General features: G+C 41.8%; 1 protein-coding gene across 3 annotated transcripts in view; it reads left to right on the top strand.

Annotated features, from left to right (window-relative positions):
* The window catches only part of Smarca2 (SWI/SNF related, matrix associated, actin dependent regulator of chromatin, subfamily a, member 2), a 172,544-nt gene that overhangs the window by 140,953 nt on the left and 10,577 nt on the right, over positions 1–21,014 (top strand). For 2 of the 3 annotated variants that reach the window (XM_042699317.1, XM_042699318.1), the window contains 3 exons: positions 495–712; positions 20,066–20,171; positions 20,620–20,721. In XM_042699317.1, coding sequence (XP_042555251.1) covers positions 495–712; positions 20,066–20,171; positions 20,620–20,721 — 426 coding nt within the window. Of the gene's footprint in view, positions 1–494; positions 713–9,271; positions 9,326–20,065; positions 20,172–20,619; positions 20,722–21,014 lie in introns of all 3 variants that reach the window. The other variant, XM_042699316.1, reaches the window with a different exon arrangement.

The following is a 21,014-nucleotide window of genomic DNA, read 5'->3' as shown; positions in this document are numbered from 1 at the left end:
TTGTGAATCATGGGAAAATTGATTTAAAACCTTAAAGAAGGAAAGGTCAAAGCTTGTCTGATTGTATGGATGTGTTTATAGGATTTTTGTTTTTTTTCTCCACCCACCCTTAAAGGTTTTTGTTTACCTGTTTCTTTCTCATAGTGATGAGACATCAAAGGACTTTTTCTTAAATTAAGCTAAAATTGTATATAGATTCAGTTGCCTTCAAGTACTTGAATGTATAGATATTTTAACATTTGTCATTCTTCTGTACCATGAGTGTTTGGGGCCTCCAACATGTTTTGCTTATGGAGTAGACTTGGGTTATAGATGCATTATCTGATAAGGTGATGTTTTCTTTTGTGTTTTTTCTTCCCTCTTCATTGATTACTGTTAACTTTTATTTTTACTTTTTTGTTAGTCTCATTTTATTCTGATTATTGTTATATATGTATAATTCGTCTTGGTTATTTCCCTGTCTTGAATTGTCCTTCTTTGTCTCCAATTAATAGGCCATCGAAGACGGCAATTTGGAAGAAATGGAAGAGGAAGTACGGCTTAAGAAAAGAAAAAGGCGAAGAAATGTTGACAAAGATCCTGTGAAGGAAGATGTGGAAAAAGCTAAGAAGAGAAGAGGCCGCCCTCCAGCTGAGAAACTCTCACCAAATCCGCCCAAACTGACAAAACAGATGAATGCTATCATCGATACTGTGATAAACTACAAAGACAGGTGAGTGTTTCAGTCCTTCACATCCATCATCCTCCACCAAGTCCATGAGCCTATCAGCTAAAGACCCAGAGTTACAGGTTCTTTCTAATTTGCATTCCCTCCAAGGGCAAGTTACCTTGTACTACATCTGATGGCCAATACTGCTTGTTTTGTCTGATGGTTCACCATTTATTAATATAGTTGAAAGTGGGGTTTAGAATCTATCTATCATCTATCTATCTATCTATCTATCTATCTATCTATCTATCTGAAAAAGATTCTTAAGAACCTTTAAAATACCATCATTGATGTGAAAGACGTTTGGTTGGTAGAATGAAATTGTATTTTGAAGTTGAATTGTTAGAGAAGGAAGAATCCTAATATATTTAAAGTAAATATTTCACATTAAGGGTTCTGTTTTAAAACCAAACAGATGCTTCTTCGAAAATAGTGTCCTTTTTTCTAATACTTGGACTTCTGAGCTCTTCCTCAAGCTGTCTCCCTAATACGGCTACATGTAATCAGCATGGTATCTCAGTAAATTCGCCTCTTTTTCATGGAATGATTTGGGTAAGCTGTGCAAAGTCGGCTAGATACTGTCCAAACTATTTGAAATAATGTATAATTATTTGAAAACCAAAGCAAAGACACTTGAGTTTCAGTCAGCCTTATCCAATAGATAAACTAGTTAGGATACATTTTGGCTAGTGGAATTTAGTTAACTGATTTGGTTTTTTACTTGATCATCATATAACGATGTTTTCACATGAAGATTGGATCTATATTCACTGAAATAGATAGAAAAACCAGATATGACAATTCTCTAAGTTGCAATGGTGGTGTCTTACCAGGTTTTGATATCCAGCAATTTTTGATATTCACTAGTGTTCCTTTCTGAACCTAGATGTGTTTAAACACAAGTTTTTCATTGTGTCTTTGGGACAAGTCTTATGCTATAAAGGAAGAAATCAATAGAAAGGTATCGTAGCAGAAAAAAAATATCAGAAAACCTTTTTGTCTTCTGTAGGGAGTCTTCAGAAATGGTGAAGGGATAGGAGATGTTTGTGGAAAGGTCAGAATTTCTAATCCTTCTACGCAGATGTCGTGGGTTTCATGTTCACTATTTTTAATAGTTTCCTTTAAAACAAAATACATCCTCTTGAAGGATTTTCAAGGGAAAACCCATTATTGTGAGTGTGGATCAGCTGTGGAGTGACAAAGAAGACGATGGCAATCCAGGAAGGAGAACTTAACCACAAGTCCACCAAGAGGAAACATCCTTGTGTAAACCAAGAATCACCAATTCCCTCTCTCAAATGTCTTTGTCCCAAACTCCACTGTTAGATTTCCTATAGGAGGCTTGGATTATGGGACCTTGTTTTATCAGCCTCTCATGGAAAGAACCTGTCACTCTGCACATAACTTCTTGACTTTTTTTATTTTCTTGCCTCTGTCTCAGGAGAGTGCAACATCTGTTTTTCTGACCAGATGTGCCTTGGTCTTTGACAGGCCTTTTGTTTATGGCTTGCTGAGGAAGTCTGGGGCTATTATAACATGGAGAAGGGTGGAGAAAGTCTGTGGAGATCTCAAAGCAGGGCCTTTGGGTCCAGAGTGATGGCTGTGTCTTTCTATAGCAGAGGCCAACAACTGATGGAGAACAGGTTGCCAAAAGATTGACTTATTTTATATTGTTATTTGGTGGGGGAAGAAATGGGGGCGTTTGTGAAAACTTCTAAACTTTTGAAAGCAAATGCATTAATTTTTTTGAATTTCCTACCTCTCCCGACTGCTTTTTCACCTTTTGAAAACCTAAATTTGGGTTACACTCAGCTGAACTTTTCTTAAGGTCACAGCGATTGAAAAGGACCACTCTCTTTCTTTGGCGCACAGATAGGTCATGGACAGTTGGACCCCTGTCATTCCTAAGCATTCTTCAAGATGTAGTGTGAGTGGCCTTTTGTCAGTGTGCTTCTCATCCTTCACTCATTACCTGGTGTCTCTAGAGCCTTCAGTTTGTGACTTCCTGGTTAGCCTCAGTGGATGGTAGCACAGGCTCTTGTGTCGATGTAACTGCCTACATCAAAAGCCCAGCTCTGGTGTTCCTTAGCTACCAGGAAGGAAGCAAGGTAATCGACTTAACTTCTCTGAACCTGTTTCCCCAATCCACACAACAGATGGAGAATAATTACTGCACCCGCTTTCCAGAATTGCAGTCATGAGCCAGTTCATGAAACCTAGGTTCTGTCACAATGAACTATCAGCCGTTCAGACTACTTGGAGTTAGTCAGGTGGGTGAAGGGACGGCTGAGCTCTATGAAGTCAGCATCCTTGCTGATACCCGTTTCCATGGTTTTATTTCCAGAAGCAGGAAAAGTACTTTCCCTGGGTCTGAATATTGCAGATATCTTTAGTTTTACTGTAGGAAAAGAATATTAAAATATTCTAACCTGCGTTATTGAGTAGGGTTTTTTCCTCCCTTTTCCTTGTTTATTTACCTTTTCCTTAAAAAGTGCCCTCCTAAGACTCATTCTGTTACCTCTGTACTTTGGAGAGAGCATGTGCTAAACATCCCAGCTTTGCATGTTTCATGTATATTTCATGTTAGCGATCTCCAGAAAAAAGAAAGCACTTACTCTATTTATATTGTGTATTTTTCTTACCAAACTTGGTTCTCAAGTAGGAGGCATTCAAATTAGGAAAGCCTTTAATTAGATACAGTGTCATATTTTTGGTTCATTTTTAAAAATGTTACTGGGAAATGTACTTCTCACTGTGTTGAGATTGTTGCACCATTAGGCAGTTTCTAATATACTAAGTCACTCTACCTGGCAAACAAATGTACTAACCTCCCTCTCCCATCACTATGTCCAGTGATAGAGCTCTGAGCTCTAGCAGGGTATTAAATAAGCATTGCCATCTATATTTAACAGGTATAAAAGAAGAATTAATTGGCTCTCATGAGACAGTTGTTTTAAAGATTCTTAGGTGATTCTGAGGCAGATGTGTCTTGAAATTTTTTTTAAAGACAAGATTATTTAAGTGTCTGCTCAATACTTTGTATTCAATGACAGGCTCCCTCACCTTTTTGTGGTACCAGGGCTTGAATTCATGCCCATGAGCTGGCTGAACTTACTGACTAGGCTGGCATTCTACCACTTGAGCCACACTTCCATCCCTGCTTTTTGGTGGTAATTTTGCATGTGGCAAATTTGCATGTCTAGCAAACTTTTCTATCTAGGCTGACCTCAAACGATATCCTCCAGATTTTAGCCTCCTGAGTAACTAGGATTATAGGTGTGAGTTGTTAGGACCTGACTCTGTGTGTGTGTGTGTGGTGGTTGTTGTTGTTTGATTTGTTGTTGTTGTTTTTAGTATTTTTTTTTATTGTAAAGATACTGTACAGAGGGGTTACAGTTACATGAGTAAGGTAATGAGTACATTTCCTATCGAGCATTGTTACCTCCTTGATATTTTAAAATATGTGACTCCCATGAACCAGTCATTTTGTGTGATTCATACATGAATTGCACTCAGATATAATGCTGATCTTCTGTTACTGGTTCCCATTGCTTTATTTCTCCAAGTTAAAAAACCAAAAACTTTCTATCAAGTTATATTGGAAGCCCTTGTTCTGACTCGTGATTGTTAAGAGGCTCTTATGAAATCACATTCTCTATTCATATAATATTTAACCTAAGATTCTCTTTGAAAAGAGATTCATTTTAATTTACATTTATACTCTTTGAATTGGGTCCTGAATGGAAGAGTAGAAGAAGATGGTAACATGTAATGTCGAGTGGAGCTCTCCCAAATCTAGAGTGTGCCTTACAGAGGTATTAAAGTTGGAAATGACTTGTGATTCTGCCTGGTCCAACTTCCCACAGCACAGATTTGTCCCCCTACACCCATCTAGCCTCCATGTGGACACTAGCCTTAGTACCTTTTTAAAGGCTGCATTTGATGGTGTAAATGGATCTAGCTCTGACTTTTGTCTGTTCATCTTGAACCCACAGAGAATGAATACAGTCTCATTACAAGCTGTATCTTTTGAAATATTTATTAGCAAGGATATCCAGTTCAGAGCCTTATTTCAGTTTGAAACCCCTGACTTTACTGTCTGAGACTCAGACCTTGGGGCTACCACCTGTTTAGATATGCTTTATGCCCTTTGGAACATGTCTCCCAGCACTCCAGAAGGGCCTCTGAAGACAAGGAGGTGTTTACCTCACTTATTGTACACACCAGAATTCGATTAACACCACTCAGGGAGTGAGTTCATTTTTCCCAGCACCCCTAACAGACCTAACTTACATGGGACGTGACATGTTGAATTTCCCATGCCCCAGGTCTTTCCTCAAATGAAAGCTGCCAAGGTTAGCATTAAACTAGTATTACCTTTTGTTTAACCTTTACCTACTGACTTTATAGTTAATCCCTGTGTAGATGTGTCTTTTGCTTTTGGGCCTCAATATTCTTGTCCCTTTGAAGTAACTGAATTTCTATTGGATTTCTAAAAAGTTATGTCTACTTGTTATCCTAATGTTTTGTCATCATAAGATTTGAAAGAGGCTATGGCTGAGAACCTTCTAAAGAACAGGGCTTGTTGGCTTGCTTCTGGAAATCAAAAATATATTAACCAGTACTCCTGAAAGTTGATCAAGTAACAATGAACCTACATTGCCAGGCTAGCTCATCGCCCACATCTATCCATCCTTTCTCAAGGTTATCAAGAAAGGCTATGTTTGTAGCCTCTCCCATCTATCAACCTAGAAACCCTGCCAAAAAAAGTGAAATGAGGTTAGACTACCATGGCTTTTTCTAAGAGACCTCCTGCTGGCGCTTAATGATGTTATTTATCTTTGCTAAATAGCCCCGTGGCATCTGAGTAATTCCTTTCAGGTTTTTACAAGGGTCAGCATCGGATATAACAATCTCAGGTTTCCTTTCTCATTGTGAAATTGGGACATTTGCTTATCTCCAGTCTTCTGTTTCTACTTCCATTTTCTATGCTTTCCTACATATTATTAGACGTAATGATCTATACACCTTTCTGGGGTACAATTAGTTCCATTGGACGCATGAACTTATTTGGAGCCCCTTGATGTGCTCTTTTTTATCAGCTGTATTTAGCATGCTTTGCTTTTCGAATCCAATCATCTTCTCATTCCCGAAGAATCTGGGAGCAAGCAGAGGATCAGTCAAATCCTCACTCCCTTACTCAGTCGATTAGTGAAAGAAGATGCAGGATTTGAAGCTGCATCTGTGAGAACCCTGCAGTCTGCACAGGATGTAGATATTGGGTCCAACATTGGAGATAGAAGCAATGAAGAAGGCAGGAGATCCTGCCCATCAGATTGGTGGACGCAGTGTCGGCACACAGTGGGGCAGCAGCCTCCTGGCGCCTGAATCCTTGTCACTCTTCAGGCTCCTGTAGACTTAACTAAGTTAGGCATTTGCCTTTCTGTCTGTAATTTCAATAGGCTCTGGCAGTGTCGATCTCAGCTTATTCTAAGTTTTTAGTGTAACACTCCTTGCTTTGTGGGAAATCATTCATCCTGGACGTGTTTCTTACTCTTGTTTCCTTAGTTCCAGAACCGTCGCACTGTACGGTTGTATCTGATCATGAGGTCACGATAACCTCTTACTGAGGTTACCAAACCAAGAATTCCGAGCAAGTGGGTCCTGTGCATTCTCATTATATAGTGATACCGTGGCATTATTCAGTGTTTATGGTCACTTTTAGGGAAGAGAAAAAACTTACATTGTTCACTTAATGACATTTTTCTGAGCAAAGAGAGCCACCATTTTATTACATTATAGCACTTTTTTTTTTTAAATGATGCCAGTCCTAGGGCTTAAGCTCAGGACTTGCACAATGTCCCTGAGCTATTTTGCTCAAGGCTAGCACTCAATCACATGAGCCCCAGCTTCGCTTCTAGATTTTTATTTTGGTGGTTAGTTGGAGGTAAGAGTTTCATGGACTCTCCTGCCAGGGCTGGCTTCTGATTGTTATCCTCAGATGTCAGCCTCCTGAGTAGCTGAGATGACAGGCCTGAGCCACTGGTGCCCCACTCATTATAGCATTTTTAAAAGGAGTTGATATTCTATAAACCTAATCCTTCTAATTATAGTTGTTTCATTGCTGTACACACTGCAACATTTCTTCTTCTTTTATTATTTTTATTTTTTCCCAGTATTGGGGATTAAATTCAGGGCCTTGGGTTTTCTAGGTCAGTATCCTTTAAGCTATGCCCCCAGTCCTTTTCCATTTAGTTTGGTTTTAAGATAGGGTCTCAGACCTCAATCCTCCTTAACCTCTGCCTCCAGGATAGTTGGGATTACAGGCATGAGCCACTATGCATGGCTGCATTTCCCTTATTCCAAACAAGGCTGAGGTACTACTTTTGAACTCCAAAAGGAAATTCTGGTTTAAAAAAAAATATATTGCCTTATTCCCAGATTTTCTCTCCAAAGTGCTCTACTTAAAACACATAGAGATATATCCTGTTGTGTGACTTTTCCATCTTGATAATCTTCTTGATGTTGCAACCCAATGGATTATTTATATGAGTGTTTATATTGTCTTTTTAAAGCAGATTTATAGTAACATACATTGGTAGAAGCATATCCACTGGTTAATTTTTTGTTGTTGTTTGTACTTTCATTTCCCCCCCCCACACCAGCCATCCAGATTCCTGACTTACTATTGTTTAAGAGGATGATTGATGCGAAATTATTGTGTTAGACTCTCCTTTACTTCAAAACCTAGCATTGCCATTGACTTTTAGCCGATTAATCTTAGATCCTAGAAACAGACCTGCCTTTCTCTGAATCACTTTCAGTGTAACAGGAGAACATCTATCTTTCTCAGGGTCCTCTTCCTTCACTGTTACACGTTCCGAGATGACCTGGGCCCCTTTGGCTTCTGTTTCCTCTTGGTCAGCGCTGTGGCCAGCCTGAGATCTTAGCAGCATACATCTTCCCAGCCTCTGCCTTCTTTCTGATATGCACTGAGATACAAACTTCCCTTCACACACAAGTTTCTTTCCAAGGTACCCCTCTTTCTCCCTCCTTGCCACCCCTGGCCTGGCCAAGGACCCTCCTGCCTATCCATGTGTCCTGATTCCAGTCTGTTCCCCATCCTGCCTTCCTTCTGAGGTGTGGATCTGAACCTGCCATCTTGTTACTTTCAATAGCTTCCTGGGCCTGCCCAGTGATCATCAGACTTCTTGGCACAGAACAAAATAGTCTTTCACATTCGAACCCCAACAAACTTCCCAGCTTTATTTTCCTACACATCCTTCCCTTTCTCATATTTCAGGACATTCCAACGCACTCTGTATGTGTGGAGTATCACATGCACTTTCACACTTCCACTGCTTGGTTTATATACTGGTCCCTCCCCAAAAGCTTTCAGCTCTGAGGCAGAGTTGGGGAGGGGGCAGCTCTTCTGTAGACCTCCAGGGTGAGCCATGAGTCCCCTGGGCTGCTATGTTGGCCTAGAGTTAAGATCCGGATAAAGGGTCTTCTCAGCTATGCTCTGTATCCCCTAAAAGGGATACCTATGTCACAGAGTTCAGGTGTTCACCTGAGAAGTCTTCCCCAGAGCCTGGAGATCCTGTGATACTCTTTTTTTTTGGGGGGGAGGAGGGGTGGGGGAGTCCCAATCCTGGAGCTTGAGCTTGAACTCAGGGCCTGGGCACACTGCCCCTGAGTGTTTTTGCTCAATGTCAGAGATTTGGCTTCTTTTCTTTTCTTTTCTCTTCTCTTCTTTTCTTTTCTCTTCTTTTCTCTTCTCTTCTTTTCTCTCCTTTTCTTTTCTTTTCTTTTCTTTTCTTTTCTTTTCTTTGTGGTTATTTGGAGATAAGAATTTCACAGACTTTCCTGCCCAGGCTGGCTTTGAACTACAATCCTCAGATCTTCAACTACTGAGTAGCTAGGATTATAGGCATAAACCACCCAGTGTCTGGCATCATTTTTATTTCCAATTCATGGAAATAAGCTTCTTTCTGAGTTTGCATTTGAATAGCTCTCATTCAGAGGTCTTTTTTTTTTTTTTTAATTAGAGTTGTAGGAAGCAGAGAAGGATGCATGGAGCCCTTCCATGTGCTCGGTCCTTCCATGTGCTTGGTCTTGTAGCAAAGCCACTTTATCCTAGTTCATGGTCCCAGCAACCATATGAGGTAAGTATCACCTCTTGTAAATGGAGGGCCTAGACTCACGCTCTGGAAGATCACGCCTAACCCAGCCAGTGCTGCCCATCCTCCACTCCTTTGGGAAGCATGAACTAGACATGTGTGGAGGGAAATTGGACCAGGGGAACAAGAAGGGAAAGCTCTAGGACCATTAGGAAAGCTAGTTTTCTCCCAGTTCTGGAAAAGTGTGTATTTTTGTTTTCTTTCAGAATGAGGTTCCAAACACTTCTTTCTTGTAATCTTCCCACCAGGGCAGGTCTATGAGGAACCTGAAACCTGGAGAAATGCAAACAATTCCTCTAGGTCACCCAGCCCGGGAGGAAGAACTGGGCCGGGAAAAAGACCCAGGTCTTCTGACTCTAGTGTTCTTTCTACTTTACCACAGGTGTAACGTGGAGAAGGTGCCCAGTAATTCTCAGTTGGAAATAGAAGGAAACAGGTCAGGATCTGTCTTGTATTCCTGTGACTCTAAATACAGGTATCCCTTGGTACCCTCCCCCCAACAAACAAACAAGCAAACAAAAAACAACAAAGGAGAAAAGAAAAGCTGGGTGCTAGTGGCTCACACCTGTAATCTTGCTACTCAGGAGGCCGAGATCTGAGGATCACGGTTTGAAGCCAGCCCAGGCAGGAAAGTCCATGAGACTCTTATCTCCAGTTAACCACCAGAAAAGCAGAAGTGGTTCTGTGGCCCATAGAGCGCTAGCCTTGAGAAAGAAAGCTCAGGGACAGCGCCCAGGCCCTGAGTTCAAGCCCCACAACAGACAAACAGACAGAAAGAGAGGCGAAAGAAAGAAAGAAGGAAAGAAGGAAAGAAAGAAAGAAAGGAAGGAAGAAGGAAAGAAAGAAAGAAAGGAAGGAAGGAAAGAAAGAAAGAAAGAAGAAAGAAAGTTAGTTGTAGAATTGATCTTCAGAAGCACATTTCTCCTGTCCCTTTTCCAGTTACCTCTACTTGAGGTATGGGGGATATAGGAACACTTGTTCATAAACACCTGTCATGCTTTTGAAGCCCTGTCTTAATGGAGGGACGGGGAGGATCCTTACGATAAATCCATGTCTTACAAAGGAAGCAGGAGCCTGCCTGACCCGCAGCACCTCAGAGATGGGTTTGCGCTAACTCCAATCTCCTTCAGCCCAGCTTCTGTTGTGTTTTCCTGGGGACTCTTAACTCTCCACTGTCCTGATGTAGAGTACCAGGGTTTGGAAGCTGCATGCATGTTCACACTGCTCTGCCCTCGGGGACTGAATTGCTGCTGGTGTACAGGGGCAGAAGCTGTGGCTACTCCTGTTGGTTGCAGGGTGTGGTGTCTGAGTCTACCTGTCATGTCGGGCCTTATGCCCTAGACCAATCTGCCTAACCTGCATGTGCCAATGCTTCCGCTGGGTGGAAGGCAGGCTGTTTTTCTCCCAGAGGTTTTTTGCGACCAGTATATGTTGGTTGGGTGAGAGACGGATGGGCATGATACATCAGAGTTAGGAGTTGCTATTATTATATCAAAAGCAGTATTTTGTTTCTGCCTTTGACCAAGCTGACTTAAAAATATTGACACAACGCTTAATTGTTAATTCTAGTTTTGTCAACTGAGCCAATAATATCCTCTACACCTTTTTATTCTTCTTCAAATCAAGATAAAATCTAGAGGAAACAAAGACTATGTCCTGTATTTCAGAATGAATATCAATTCCTGGTTGTAGCACTCTTCTTTATGTATAGAGTTAAACACATGGGGTTTTGGGTTTTTTTTTGATACTTCTTAGTGTTGTTCAGTAAACGATGATTTATCCTACAAACTAGCCACATAAATCATGAGAAACATGAAGAACTGCACTCTGTTTTTGCTATTATAGCGGAGAATTCCATCTGGCTTTGAATTTGGGGGTTCAGACAATGAACACTTTGTAAGGTTGACCAGTTGGAAGAGAGAGGCCGCTTGGGTCGATACTTTTATTGCCTCCATTACCTAGAAGGGAGCCTGATGGTCTAAATAGCACAGTGCAGGCTGAGCTCCCACCCCACAAGCAAGGACAGATCTGAGCTTCCTTCTCTCCCACTTCCTTTCCCCTTTCCTCTCTTCTATCAAATAGTCATGTGACCATGAAAAGCGGATTAATAACTTGAAAGGCAATTGCAAGCCCCTAATGTCATGCCGAGGCTTTCTGAGGGTAGAAGATATAACCTTATGTTAGGACCTAGATAAATCCAATTTCACTAAACATACTTTTAAACTATCACTTCCACAGGCATAGCGAGGGGCTCCGTGCTTGATTCCTCAGGACTCTTGGAGGCCCATTTGGTCTTTTATTGTCACACCCATTTCCTTTTTCCACAAGCCCAAGTCAACCATATGGTCATGAGAGGTGGTATCATGATAAATGAACCCCTCCTTCAGAACAGGTTTTTTTTGTTTGTTTTTAATCCTTCCTTTATGGTTTCAGAAGCACGGAACATTTTTCTCTTGACAATTGTGAATAAAATGGGAGCACCCTAAAGTACATTTGGAAGCAGCTGTATAGATGAGGAACCCAAGGACCTGGGGTGAACCAATGTGTGACCAGGCTGGGAGAGGAGAATGAACAGGAATAGGAAAGGGTCAGCCCTGCACACCAGTAAAGTAGGAATTGCCACGTAGGCCATGGAAGTGAGGGAAGCCAAAGTGCTTTGTCTGTGAGTGGAGAGCAGCCCTGGAAGTGGGCAAGAGCAGGCTTTCTCAGTGTGAGTAGTGTCTGGGTACAACGAGGGGCAGCAGCATTCCAGGGAAGGCTTGAGTTCCAGGGCTGTTCTCGAGGACTTGGTCTCCAGTTAAGAAGTCAGAGGAAGGGGTGCAGGGAGCAGTGTGTGGTATCCACTGAGGAAAGAGGAAAGACAGCCACGAAGCCGAGACTGGCTCTCATGTGGGAAGGAGAGACTGGAGACAGGGTTACAGGGACACATGGTTGCATCCATGCTGAGAAGCATCATGGTGACAGCCTGGTGAGATACGGAGCGAAGGAGGCATTGGCTAGACAATGCCGATAGGTTGAGAAGGATGCATCTTCCAATAAGGAGGTGACAGTAGCAAGACAAAATGCGAATGACAAGACCTGGGGTAGACTGAATGTGAAGAAGGTAACTCCTGGTTCTCTATGCTGGGTGGCGATTGAATGACAGTCTCATTTACAGGAATGCAAGTGAAAGCAAAGCATGTGTGGAGGGCATGGTATATACATACACGTGTGCTCACATGTGAGTGTAAGCCAGCTGCACCTGTCCCATGACAGGAAATCAAAGTTCTCCATATGGCTATCACAGTCCTCTGATACTGTGATTATGTTGTTACTATTGACCTCCCCTTCAAGATCAGCCAACAAAGTCTTTCAGACAAAATGTATTTTTAGTATCCTTGGCAGCAGACATTCTGTATTTCCCTAAGTGGACGAAGGAGTCTGCTATGATGGGCTGTCAGGCCCAAGTGGCCCTGCATTGAGGAGTTCTAATTAGATCATGAAGAAGCTGCCACGAATCAGGAATGTGACCAGAAGATACACTTGTAGGCTCTAGGTGAAGAGCTGTCGTTTATCCATTCTCCGTGGCAGATAGCGGGACCCAGCGTGGGCTGAATGTTTGTCTGATGGAATAGCAGCCTCAGAAGGTCAGGGCTTAGTCCCCTGTCCGGGATAATGTCTCCCAGGGTTTCCCAAAAGGATTTAAGTGGCAAGATCCCTTTTCAGGGAATACTGTTAATGATCCACTAAGCTGGTGGGCTATGGAACATACTGGGAAATGCTGAATTAAGAGCTCAGGAACTGCATGCAATTGAGAAGAGGATGTGCTCCTGGAAATGTGAGTTCCAGTGCTTTATTTTGCCCTCATTACAAGTCCTAGTACTTAAACTGTTTCCTGGAGCAGGCTGCTGTGACTCCTGGGAGACTTGACATTTCCTTATGGTGCTCAGCCAATTATACCCACATACAGCAGGTGGGTAGCCCACAAATACACTTGGTCCGCCTGTTTTCTGAGACACAGAAGGCCTCTTCTAGCTTTCAACATTAGCCTGGCCCAGCAGCCTCACTCCCAGGGGCTTCTGTCTCTCAAACTCCAGGCTAGCACTGGTTCAGGAGACAGTAGGAATCCCAACTGGGAATAACTGAGATAGAATGGATAGAATGGATCTTCTTACAGGGCTGATAAATTGTTTTCAAGACTAGACCATCAACATCTTGATCAGAAACAGATTGATGATTGATTTAGAAATAGCAGGTATTGGCTATATTTCATATATATTAATATATATATATTGTCTATTTCCCTGTGTATGTCCCTGGAAAGAATCTGTCCCTGGAAAGAATCTGTCTTGTTCCTTTAGAGTCATGCTTCATAGGAATTTGGTAAAATGGCCATTGCAGGGAAAAGAAAAGTACCACTCGGGTGCCCACTGGTTGAACCAAGTATTTAGGTCTCGGGTACAGATGGAGAGGCATTTGATTTTGTTTGCCTGTGAAAGCCCTGTGCATTTTTGAGTCTAGTCGTAATTCAGCCAAAAGCTTTGAAGCATTCGCTTATTATCAAGTGGAGAACAGAGGCACAAGATCAAAGATCAGAGTACTCTGTGGAAGGGAAGGTCAATTCTTATATTTGGAAAGGAAGGCACCTCTCAGAGTGATGAGCAGGTCTTTAGGACAGGGTGTTGAAAGCTGGCAATTGGCTGGCTAGGGAAGTGGCTGGCTGCTTTGCTTAGCTATCCTGCTTGACAGGGATGGCGAGAATTCCATCGCCTACCTGCTATTGTGAAATGTCAAGTGAGGGGGAAAAAAAAAAAGGTAAGAAAGCAGATGTCCCCAAGCCAATATTTTCTAAAAGTCAAGTGATAGGCGGCAAATCTTCTTCAAAAATGTCTCTTCAAAATGCTTGTCAAAAATGAACGCATAGAACTTTCTGAATCTCACATCCTTTAGCTAGCCACCACTGACAGCAATAGATGCAATGAAAACATTCTGAAGAAATCCTTAATAACTTTGTACCATGACTTCTTAAGATAGGATTCTCTTTTGTGTGGGGGTGGGGGGTGGGGGCGGGGGTCAGTCGTGGGGCTTGAACTCTGGGCCTGGGCACTGTCCCTGAGCTCTTCAGCTCAAGGTTAATGCTCTACCACTTGAGCCACAGCGCCACTTCCAGTTTTCTGGTGGTTAGTTGGAGATAAGAGTTTCATGGACTTTCTTACCTGGGCTGGCTTTGAACCATGATCTTCAGATCTCACCCTCCTGAGTAGCTAGGATTACAGGCGTGAGCCACAGGTGCCTGGCTGGATTCTCATTTCTTAACTGACAATTTAATTATCCTATTCTGGGTTTTTTTTTTTTTTTTGGCCTTTATTTGTAACAGTTAAAGGTGCCAATTAGTGAAACATTTTGTTCATGGAGATATCAATAAATAAGTCAGTTGTATGACTCCTAGATTTGTTTAGGGAAAATAATATTCGATTTTTGACTTATAGTCTGCTTCAAAGAAAGGTAACCTAATAAAAGTGTTGAAACTGACTTTATGGATATGTGGTTCTAAATTACATTTGACTGTAAATCTTCATTTTGTTAAATGAGAGTGCATTGTTATTCATGCGTGTGTTTTGGCATATCTCCTCTGATCCTTTTTAAAGCCTGTTTAGAAAGCCTTGAAGTTTCACTAACAGTTTTTTATCCTGAGGGTGGTTATTTTTGTTGGTTTTTTTTTTTAATGTCATAACAAGCATTTTTTCCATTCTTTTAAAGCACACAGCTCGTGATGCTAGCATTTCATTATGTGACCTTTCCCTAATCAGTAAACATTTTGACTGCTCTGACTTATTTATTTAAATAACCCTGTGATGAACGTCTTTATGTATACATCTTTCTCTGGGTTTCAGCCCAGACAGATTATGGAAATTAAAGTTGGGCACCAAAGAGTGATTGTACTTAAGATGTTTGTAAAGTCTTAGTGTTCTTTCTTTTCTTTTACTGAATTCAGCAAACCCCTGATATCCTAACACCGAAGCAGCAGCCTTTATCTTCCATTTTAACAGCTACACATTCTCTCACCATCTACCCCCATCTACTCTGTTTTGCTGTTACTTCTTTAATTTTAGTTAATTAATTAATTTTTGGTGCAGGTCCTGGGGCTTGAACACAGGACTTTTGTGCTGCCATGAGCGTTTTTTGCTCAAAGCGGTCACTCTACCACTTGAGCCATGGCTCCACTTCTGACTTTTTTTTCTTTTTTTCTTTCTTTCTTTTTTGGTAATTAATTGCAGATAAGTCTCATGGACTTTTCTGCCTGAGCTTCAAATTATGATCCTCAGATCTCAGCCTCCTGAGTCACTAGGATTACAGGTGTGAGTTCCCAGCCCCCAGCTTGCTGTTACTTCTATTATATTCTTCAAGAGCCTGGGTGGCCAGATCCTAGTTTTGTAGGAATTATCAGTATTTAAGTAGTCCCAGATGAGAAATGTCAGTAGTGAATACAGACAGCCCACGATTCGTTCCCTTCCTTCCTTCCTTCCTTTCTTCCTTCCTTCCTTCCTTCCTTCCTTCCTTCCTTCCTTCCTTCCTTCCCTTTTCTTTTCTTTTTTTTTTCTTTTCTTTCTTTTTTCTTCCCTCTCTCTCCCACCCTCCTTTCCTTTCTCTCCCCCAGTACTGGGGCTTCAACTCAGGACCTAAGTATAGTCCCATCAGGGCTGGCACTCTACCACTTGAGCTACTCCTTTATTTTAGGGGGTTGACATGGTTAATTGGATTTGAGAATCTCATAGACTTTCCTGTCCCTTCAAACCATAATCCTCAGCTCTCCGCCTCCTGGGTAGCTAGGGTTATAGTTGTGAGCCACCAGCACCCAGTTCATGACACCTTACCTGACTGGATAATGAAGGTGCACTTGGGGTATGGATGGATTTTCTCTATAGTTTGCACAAGACTTCGTAGGAACTTGACCCTAAAAAGCAATAGTATGTTCTCACCTACTGCCCTGAAATGTTGACTGGGTTTTCAAAATTGTCTTCCCAAATGATTTTTCTGTGTGTGATTCCTTTAGGACTGTAGTTATTTTTCCTGTAAAACCTTCCCGCCCCACGTGGGTATTCCAAACCATGATGTCATTTACTTATGAAATTAAGGCAGTCACATTTTTACCTTCATTTAATGTAATGTAATAGACATTATGCTTGTTAATGTAAACAGAACTTCTTTCGGCTTCATTCAAGATCTCTTTCTCAGAAGTATTTATTTGAAATTGTCAACCAATCACCTTGGGCAGATGAGAAACACAAAACAGTGAGGAAGGATGGACACTGATGGCTCACATCTGTAATCCTAGCTGCTCGGGAGGTTGAGATCTATGGATCAGGCCCAGGCAGGCAAATCCATGACACTCTTTAAATACCAAAAATCCAGAAGTGGAGTTAGGGCTTAGTGATAGAATTCAAGGCCCAGTACTTGCACACAAAGAAAGAAAGAAAAGAAACAAAAAACAAAAACAAGGAACAAAGAGCCTCAGCCAATGTCAATCTTCTTGTTTAGTCCTGGTTGAAAAAAAAAAACCAGGGAAAGATTCACAGCCAGGGTTTTAAAGGAGAAGTTTCTTAGTGAGGTAGTTTTCTCTCTTGCTTGCAATTAGACCTTAAACATAACCAGTGGTGAAGCTAATAGTTACATAAAATGTGGACTGTATATGGTCTCCATTTTAGAGTCAGAATGGGGTCGATCTGTAAACATTGCCTTGTGGTTTGCAGAGGTAATGGAGAAAAGATGGTTTTCAGATGAAGAATAACAAAATGAACCTCGATCTGTATGTAGCTTCACATGCAGGGTTTACAGACCGCCATTTTACAGATGGAATATTGGGCTTTCTCTTCTCCCACATATATGACATCACCCTCATTCCCTTTTGCAGTTAACACATTGGTGGACAGGAAAGGTGCTTAACCAGCCACAAGTAAACCTTAGGTCCAGTGCAACCCTTTAAATTTGCAGGTTACATACACCACCCCCGAGGTATAGCTTTTGTACTTCTTAGTCTCAGATGAATCACTGTGCCAAATAGATCTGAAATCTTGGAACCTGGGAGGTGGGGGGAAGGGGGTGTCTCACTTTTGTCCCAGGAAACTACTTCCGGTAATAATTTACATTTAGGCCTTGAATTGCACTCAGTAACATAATGGAAAGTACCTTAGGGTGGTTTAAGGAGTTCAACAAAATCAAATCGCCTTCTATAAGCCCTTTTACAATCAGCCCATTGTTTTATACTAGAAAAAAAAAAAAGAAAAAGCCTTTTCTGGTATTGGAGAAAAAAAGGTTGAAATGGTATATTAAAAAAGGCTTTGCTCAGCTCAAGTTTGGAAAAGAAATCCCAAGAATTCAAAGCTTTCTCAAGCTGCCTCACTTTTGTCTTGTTTGGTTTTAACCTGTAATTTTTTTTTTTTTTTTTTGGAGTGGAGAGAAAAAAAAAAAAAGCTATGGCTATAATCCAGTATGTTCCAGCTGCCACCGCGCATTCCATAGTTCAGGCGAAAGCAGAGACTATTGAGGGTCCAGATGTTCCCCACTGAACTATCCTCAGAAAAGCCATTGCCCCGCAGGGCTGGGGAGGGTTTGACTACCTGTAAAATATCTGACCCTGTGAGAAAGAAGAGAATAACATCCGCAGGAGGTGTTAAGCGTAATGAATGTTTAGGAGGATTTCCCCCATTGTTGTGGTGAATGGGTCCTTATATGTGGATGGGTCATGAGGTGTTTGAAATTCACAGCCATGGAGTGAGTAGAAGGTCAGTGGGAGCTGGTTACATAAGATGGCTGATAAAGTGGGGGGGGTGTTGGGGGGCAGAGAGGGGTTGGTTGAGGTACGTAGGTGTACACAGATGTGAGGCTCACCTGTCCAATAGGGAAGGTGGATGGTAGACAAACTGAAGGGAGCCAGACAGGTGTTTGAAGCATAATGGAAGCTACAGGGTCAGAAGACAACTTCCTTAGCTTCCAAATCAACCTTCTGTTCTTAGGAGAGGGAAAATAGAAAATGGGATAGGAGTCTTAAGTCCAGTAAGGCTTCATTTTTGAAGCAGAATATAATGTGTTTATTTCTCCTTTTACAGTATTGGCTCACAGTCTGAGAACATTCAGCTCTCCTCTTTATGAGCAGATAAGTCTTAAGATGTGTGTCCTTATAAAGGGCCTAGGATTTTTAGGGCCTAAATAAGGGCAGAGAGGGCAGAACAAGATTGCCTTTCCAACTTTGCCCTTCAGGGTTTCATTATACCCTTGATCCATGCTGCTTATTTCTTATTTCACCAGTGTCCATCACAGGTGTACAAAGATGGGTTTGCTAAGCTGTCAATAGAAAAATGACACCATCTGTTGGCAATGTAGAAAATGACACTGTGAAGGTACTGAGGGTCAGGTGTAAGTCCACCATTACAGCGAGGTCTCATGTTGGCATTGATGCTTGGTGTGTGTGTGTGTGTGTGTGTGTGTGTGTGTGTGTGTGTGTTTTAAAGCTAATTCCATCTACATTTCTGATAGAAATAGAAATATTGCTGTCTATAAATTCCTCTTGTTACCTTTCATATGCTCCTTTTGAAAAAAGTAAAAGGTTCGAATGAATAAATCTCAGCAGAGATGCAAGCTAGAAATATGCACTAGTAATTGTGGCTTTGTGTTGAAGGTGCTAATAAATAAAAGAAATTTTGCCACATACTAAGTGGCATAAACATATCTTCTGAACTGCATAGGGTGGGGCTGAGGGAGGGTGAGGGGAAGAGAACACCTTAGTTCTTGCCACAATAATAGAAAAATGCAATTCCTTCGTGTTCTGCAGTCTTAAACCTCTTGTGTTTATTCCTGATTTTAGTATTCATGAGCCCATATATGCATTAAAAAAAAAAAGAAAAAAAACAGTGACCCAGTCAGTATAGCAGAAAAACTCGCCCATCCTTTGACAGAGGATTTTCGGTTAATTTATGCAGGTCCCTTTGCACTTCAGCTTTTCTCCCACTGGTTGCTAGGCAACCGTTTGAGTTACTGCGCATGCCTTTTTTATGATAACTGTCATTATGATTATTTTTTAATTATACAACTGGGACTTGTGGATTAAAACAGCATATTGTCATTTGTGCTCCGCCACGGCCCTGGCACATTCTGGAACACTTCTGCAGTCACCTTCTGAAATTTACATGCCCATGATGGATGGTTATCTTTTGATGTTTGGCTTCACAAAGGAAGTAGACATGGCATCATAAGGGGAGGGAGATCTTTGTGAAAAATGACTAGCCCGTATATCACAAGCTGTTCTCAATCTGGGTGGGCCAAATCAGATATTAGGATCTGGAACCAAAAATGATCTATCTTTGTTCCTTTAGCCACGTCTGTTTCTAATATTAAGTGACGTGAAAGGCTGGCATAGCTCCTGCAGCTTTTTTTTTTTTTTTCTGAATTACAAAATGCTAAGCATTTGTAACCATTAAAACATGCTTTTCAATAAACCCATCCTTGCAGGAGGAGAGGCGCAGCTCTAATCCTAGAAACATGAGCCACCCGCGGGCTCCAAAGGCAGTGGTTCTTTTTTGCCCAAACTGGTCCGCACACAGAGTGCAGTTAGATGAGATTAAGGGGGAGTCTTTGGGGGCAAGTGATAATGCAGACACATGTGGCTCGGAGTGTGGGCAATCTTTGAAAAAAAAGAAAGCTGAAAAGATGGTCACCTCTTAAGGTACATGCAAAAGCTTTCTTTCCATTTGGATTGCCAGACTATCTTCTAACATTATTTTGAGTTTCTTTCTAAATATAAAATGAATTTAAAGACAAAGGAGCATGGAAATCAATGTCTGAGTACCTTGTTTATTTAAATGTGGAGTATGTGGTTGAGTTACTTTAAGTATTTCCAGCAGAAGGAAGGGAGAGCCTGGCTCAGAAAGAGAAAGCCACATCTCACTTCCCATGGGAGTAACAGAAAGGGGGCGGGGGTCTGGCTGTGTTGCCATGGGATTTGAAGTTAGCAAAAGGGGCACTTATCTCCAGCGTGGTTGTGCGTGGGGGTGGTGGTTATCTTGCTGGATTTAAGAAGCCCCTCCCCTCCCATGTCTATTTGCATGTCAGGTAGTTTGCTTTGTTGAATTTTTCTGCAAAAAACCTTCCCGGAGGAAGTGCTTGATGTGATTTGTTTCTGTGTCTTTCACCCATCCTGCAGTTCGGGGCGACAGCTCAGTGAAGTCTTCATTCAGTTACCTTCCAGGAAAGAGTTACCAGAGTACTATGAATTAATTAGGAAGCCAGTGGACTTCAAAAAAATCAAGGTAGATATTTCACATACTAACTTCCTTCTTCAAGTAAAATAGACATGGGAATGCATTGATAACTGTTGTTTGGGGCCGGCCAGTGACAATATCCTGTCTGTTCACCAGACCTAGCCAGAATATGTCACTTGGAATGTAGGGGGGACATTACTCAATCACCGAGAGCACATATCATATTGCACTTTATTGAAGACCTTCCCGACCCTCCCCCTCCCATTAGAGTTATTTCCCACTCTGTGCTCGACTTCCCCCCCCCCCCCCACCCCCAAGACATGAACAAGAGGGTGGAAGGTAATGGCATCTCTGGGGTTGTGTAATGTCACTCCCTGGAGGGCAGCCGAGCAATGGTACGGAAACACAAGGGAAAGTGGACTTCCTTAAAGAAGTAACAGTTGTTGTATTTCCCTCTTCCTCTCCTGTCTTCTATTTTACCCACAATTTCCACCAGGAGAGAATTCGTAATCATAAGTACCGGAGCCTGGGGGACCTGGAGAAGGATGTCATGCTCCTCTGTCACAACGCACAGACTTTCAACTTAGAGGGCTCCCAGGTGGGTGTCATGATGACTGGGAGGTTTCTCACCTTGAGCATGTTCTCTTTAAGTGAAACATCTCATTTTTTTAAAAAAACTTTATGACTCATTGCTCATACCCAAGCCAAAGGAAGGTGAAACAGCTGGCCTAGTCTTTGCTACGGGTGGAGGCTTTGGCATTTTCGAATTACGTTTGGGGCATAGATGTACAGACTCCCAACCCAGGCAGGTTGGATCAAGGCCTTCCAGGTACTGCTGGTAGCATCAATGACTTCTGCCTTTGCACACTGTTATTTAATTACGTACACTTA

Source organism: Dipodomys spectabilis, unplaced genomic scaffold, assembly GCF_019054845.1.
Source record: "Dipodomys spectabilis isolate Male_0828 unplaced genomic scaffold, ASM1905484v1 ptg000241l, whole genome shotgun sequence".
In the NCBI taxonomy this organism is placed as follows: domain Eukaryota; kingdom Metazoa; phylum Chordata; class Mammalia; order Rodentia; family Heteromyidae; genus Dipodomys; species Dipodomys spectabilis.
Note: the sequence above shows the minus strand (reverse complement) of the source record. Positions and strands in the feature narration are given on the sequence as shown.